The 5,756-nt window shown below is 32.8% G+C and overlaps 1 protein-coding gene across 1 annotated transcript in view; it reads right to left on the reverse strand.

Annotated features, from left to right (window-relative positions):
- LOC139426501 (uncharacterized) overlaps nucleotides 1-5,413 on the reverse strand; it is a 25,535-nt gene extending 20,122 nt beyond the window's left edge. Inside the window, exons 1-2 of the mRNA XM_071185664.1 lie at nucleotides 5,211-5,413; nucleotides 2,450-2,610 (exon numbers count right to left, since the gene is read on the reverse strand). Of these exons, the coding sequence (XP_071041765.1) occupies nucleotides 2,450-2,452 (3 nt within the window). The 5' untranslated portion in view covers nucleotides 2,453-2,610; nucleotides 5,211-5,413. The remainder of the gene's footprint in view (nucleotides 1-2,449; nucleotides 2,611-5,210) is intronic.
- Between the last annotated feature and the right edge of the window lie 343 nt (nucleotides 5,414-5,756).

The following is a 5,756-nucleotide window of genomic DNA, read 5'->3' on the forward strand; positions in this document are numbered from 1 at the left end:
ATTTGTTTTCTATTGTGGACTACGAACTTTAGATTGTGTAATTTAAAATTGAAATGTTTTGTGCAATGCTCGTACTTTCCTTAATATATACTTGCTTTTTTTTTACTGTTTTTAAATCGCTTATTGTTACATATACTTATTCAGATTTGTGTGCTCATTGCAAACACGGATTATAAGTTTATGTTGAATAAATATCAAGAGTCAGAGAAGGACATCCGGGGGCACATGCAGGCTGGTGTTTTCAATACAAAGTATCACTTAAAAACCCTTGTTATGGTTAAGAACTGATAGCATAAGCTGGCGATAATCTAGGATATTACAAAGAAGCATCCAGGGGGTTACGGTGGGATTAGAGCCAGTAACCTTCACCCTAAAGAGCGTTTGACGGATCGGCGAGACCGCTCAGCCAACGCAGAGATGCCAACTTGCTCCGGACAGCAAATATATATTTTAAAGGGGTAGTTTGTCAATTGTGATTCTTGATTTAATAAATTCAATTTAGTGGATTTTTATCCACCACTATTTCTAAATAATTTGTAGGCTTATATAATTCACCACTTTACAATACTTAAATCAAGCCGTACCTTTTAAAAAGCAAACAAAAATAGTCAAATATTTGCAAAATTTAATTTGTAGTTCTTTACCGTTTTTTTTAATTATTTTGTCTTGTCCGGAGCAGTTGGCATCTTTGCGAACGTCCTCTATAACTGCAATCCTGCACACGGTTTTTGATAGGTAGTCCGATCAGACCATTATGAAGATAATACAGTTTACAAAAGAGCCATTTAATACAAAATCTATTAAAAATTAGAAAGTGGTAATATGCCTAAAATTTTGATTAATTTATGAATATGATTGGTTTGATTTATTTACTTGTCAATCATTACAGATTCAATTCTCAAATATATATTTCTCTCAGGCACTTTTAAAATAGAATTTGAGTTCATGTCTACAATTCGTTGCCAACTGCTCCGGACACGTCAAAATAATTAATAAAACGGTAAATAACTACAAAGTAAATTTTGCCAATATATGACTAATTTTGCTTGCCTTTTAAAATGTATAGCATGACATAAGTACTCTTTATTTAACTAAAACTGGGTGCCTGGGCCGCGGACATAAGTACTAAAAAGTGGTGAATTATATAAGCCTACGAATTATTTAGAAATAGTAGTTGATCTACTAAATTGAATTTATTAAACCAAGAATCACAATTGATAAACTACCACTTTAAAATATACAAGGTCCGGCTATTAATTTCCAGGACTGACGTAACTGTAGGAGAAAGAAAAGCCGGAAGATGGCGCTAATGATTGCATATTGAAGAGTGTTCTCTTGCGCATGTGCAGTGCAATCGGCGCCATTCTGAAGTGAATGGTTCTCGTGGAAAAGCGCATTAAAACGGAGCTCTTAAATTCCTGTTGTCGAAGTGAAATGGAGCAAAGAATTAACATTAAATTTTGCTTCAAATTGGGCAAGACAGCTGCAGAAACCTACAAATTGTTAAAACAAGTTTACGGCAAGGAAGCATTATCTCGCTCAAGAACTTTTGAATGGTTTAAACCTTTTCGAACGCGAAAGCGTGGAAGATGATCCGCACACAGTTCGTACGCAAGCCGAAAGCAATTGAAAAAGTTCGCGTCCATGCATTGCGTTTGCCTGTGAGGCGATTCTTAGCTCAACAAGGTGTCGTTGAGTCGCAGCATCCACCATACTCGCCAGACCTNATAAAGATAAAATAATACATTGATAAACTACCACTTTAAAATATATATTTGCTGTCCGGAGCAAGTTGGCATCTCTGATTAAAATCCCGTGTGGTGGCTTTCTGGTGTAGGACATGATGGCTCAGCCAGGAGGGGGGGGGGTACCAAAAGGAAATTTATTATGTCAATTCATTCTTGTTAATTGTGGTACTGCATCAGGGATATTAACCGCTTACTTTCTACAAAACATTTTATAGAGTTGCAGAGAATTGAAAACATTAAAACTTTCAGACCTGCTTCCCCTACCTTAATACTAAAGAGCGTGTGGCATGCCCAAGAAGGCCCCGCCCATGTATTATTCTCATAAATATTAAATTTTTTTTCCAATTCCCTCTCGGATATTGACTTTTGTTTTTAGGGTATCAGAAAAACAGATTTGCTGACCACTATTTTAAGAGGCAACATAGTAGGTGGGACAACATTTCTCCCCAAGTAAGAAGGACAGGTAGTACAGAAAAGAAAAGCTAAGAATATCTATGCCTTCTCCGAGATTCGAACACTGGACCTCTCTAACTTAAGGTCAAGGAAGACTGATGATACAAGCCTGTCGAGATAAATATTAAAATTGAAATAAGTATTAAAAAAAGAAAAATAAAGATATTAGCTGATGTTAGAAAATAACGAGTTTAATTAATGTTGTATGGGTTAATTGTATTCTGCCGATAACTGAGGAAAAGCCTTACCATAGAGATATGGACTTTGTAAGCGAAGCCTCCTTTAAGAATGATTCCATCTCTGAATGGTGAAGGGATTTGTTTTCTATTATGAACTATAGCGTTAATTTGGACTTTATCCGCATGAAAGAAGTATTCTTCGGGAAACGTGCTCAAATACAGATCATAATCTAAACATTATAAAGCAATTGCAAAATTATAAAGCAATTAATGTAACATAAAAAATGGACAGTGTGTAAAATAAAAAATGGACCACCCTGAATAACTTTTGAACTAATGAACGGATCTTCACGATCTAGAATTCCATCTTAAGACATTGCTACCCGGTCACGAGTTAACTCGTGTTTTCGTGACCAAACGTTGGTGACCGGTCATGAGTTAACTCGAGTTTTCGTTTACGGTGATCTCGTGGTGACTATTTTAAAAAGTGGGGTAGTTTTCCTAACTTTTCAAGTTTTACTATTTAATTCTGTACCAATTTATTATAATTTTACGAAACTGTACATGTTTGCAAAACTTGTGAACCATTACACGTAGGTGATAGTCATACTTTTTAACACACGGCATTAAAAATTAAAAAATTTTAAAGTTTATTTCTATTGTTTTACTTCCACATCGGCTTTCAAAGCAATAGCCGGGCACATGGGGTTTATTTTCAAAGAAGTTGCTGGTCAGCAATGTGTTAATAGTACAAGGGGGCAGGGCTAAAGAGAATAGAAGGGCTAGTTCACTCCGCTCTTAGAGCTGAAGCTACGATTTCCCTCCTCATGACGTCACTGTGTCCACAGATCTCGGAGATCGCAAGCAAAGATATGATAACTTCGCATCTCTCTCTTTGTAAAAATAAGTTAGACTTTTTCTGGTCATTAGCCTTCAAACTTTACGTAATTAACACATTATTTCCGTTCATAAACATAGTTCAAAAAAAACTTTCTTGGTTATTATATTAAAAAAATACCATTTTAAACTTATAAAAATGTTTTGCTAGTTGGTGAAAATGACACGATAAATACTTTATTTTAAAAAGTTCAGTTTTAACTTTAACTATTAAGAAAAATGAAGGCATATATCGACACTTTTTTTATCTACATATTCTTTTATAAAGATAAGTTAAGTTAAATTTAGAATCCCTGATTTTAAAATATGTCGTTAATAGCAATTTGTTCATACTTAATCATTAGGAAACATCAACCTTAAACGCTAATTACTGAAACAAAATAATAATTTAGGTTCATAATGACATCAGAAATTTTACAATTGTTTATAGACATTTAAATTTACGATGATATAATATATAGATATTTAAATTGAAGAGAATATAATTTTTAAAAAAAATCATAAATATTTAGAATAACTACATTAAAAAATATGTTATGAAATTAGGAGAATTTCAACTATATACTATATATTTTATTTATACTTTTTACTTACATTTTAATTTTCTTTGACTTTATCTATTTTTTAATTCTTTTCACCTGCCTTTCTTTATGAAGTAGCGAGGCGGTTTCTATTTAGATAATGAATTTTTATAAAAGTTCTTTACGACAGAATAAACGTATTGCGGTTTTATATTAACTGTGTCATTTCGGAATCCATTCTTTACATAGTTGTTCATTTACTTTAGGGAACACGCGAAAAATTATACTTTTTCCTTTTGTTTTTATATCAGAATTTTTGCAAGTTGCAATCGCGCAAACTGGCATTTCGATAATAGTTTTAAATTCTTGTAAATTCACTGCAAAAACTGAGGAAAGTCATTATAGAAAATAACAAATGTCTTAGAATATCTCGCAAAAAGAAATGATCCAATATTAGTTAGAGCTAGTAAGGCCAAACGCTCCGTTCTTGAAGTAAAAGTGCGAGCTTTGCGCCAAAGTGACGTCACTAGAATGACGTCGGGGGATCGGCGCGGCGAGAGATACTTAAAAGAAGTGAACCAGCCCTTCTATTCTCTTTAGCCCTGACAAGGGGGTGACTTCAAATGTGCTTATTAATTAGTGCGGATGATATTTTAAGTTACGGTAATCAGGCACAAAAACTTACTTTCTCTGAATAAACACAATTTTTTAAGACTGATTTGGTTTTTTGACCCGAAAAATATTGGAGGTAGCTGCAATCGGGGAAATATGGCCCATATAATTTGGTCAGAAGAGCTGTCCAAAACCTGGACCACTTAATGTTAAATTTTACTGTCTCGTATTTCACCATATTTCGAAAACACTTTGTACATTTAGTATCTATTAAATTTGTATCAATTTACATAATTCCAGTAAAACCAGTGAGATCAAACTGAAATTTTTGAACAATTTTTCAGATGAATTAATCGGAAATGGTACAGTTGATACATTTTGAACAAATTTTTGAACACTTTTTCGTTTTGGAAATTAGCTTATTGGTTTTTTATTATAATGTATCAACATTTTGGATACGAAGTGTATTAAAACAAAGATGTATTTGCAAAAAATTTTGAGCAATTTTTCGTTCTTGAAATTAGCTTATTGGCTTATTATTATTATGCATAGACATTTTGGATATACGAACTGTATCAAAACAAAGATGTACTTGCAACAATTTTTAAACAAATTTTCGTTCTTGAAATTAGCTTATTATTATTATATATAAACATTTTGGATATACGAACTGTATCAAAACAAAGATGTACTTGCAACAATTTTTGAACAATTTTTCGTTCTTGAAATTAGCTTATTGGCCTATTATTATAATATATAAACGTTTTGGATATACGAAGTGTATAAAAACAAAGGTGTACTTGCAAAATGTAGTAGGATAAGTTATGTCTTCTGAATCAGGTTTGTATAGCTGAGAATCCACGACGGAGCAAAACGCTGGCAGACGAAGATCTTTCACAATAAATGGAACTTTTTGAGAGCTATAAAATTGAGAATACAAAATAAGATACATTATTGCGAAATTTCACAGCAAATCAGGTTCACACACGTTTTATTAAGTAACTTTCAGTACCCTTTTCTATTGATATTATCATGCATATTACTATAAATGATTTAAAAAAGGGTAAAAATGAATAGCTTGCCGGGAGGCTAATTGCTTAGCTTTCTTCTTCTATTAGCATAGCCCAGGGATGGGCAATGCTAATAGAAAATGTTTGGTGGGACAAATAAAACTTTCAAAATTTAAAAAAAAAAAGCGATATACAAGTTTTAATTTAAATATTTAGTGAGATGAATGAAATTGCGATTTCGTTTTTAAAAGTTCCTTATATTAAGGTTCGAAGCGAGATGTGCCTATTTTACGGAACAAGGCTAAATGCTTTTCTGTTAGTCCACTTCTGAAATGA

Source organism: Parasteatoda tepidariorum, chromosome 9 (genome assembly GCF_043381705.1).
Source record: "Parasteatoda tepidariorum isolate YZ-2023 chromosome 9, CAS_Ptep_4.0, whole genome shotgun sequence".
In the NCBI taxonomy this organism is placed as follows: Eukaryota; Metazoa; Arthropoda; class Arachnida; order Araneae; family Theridiidae; genus Parasteatoda; species Parasteatoda tepidariorum.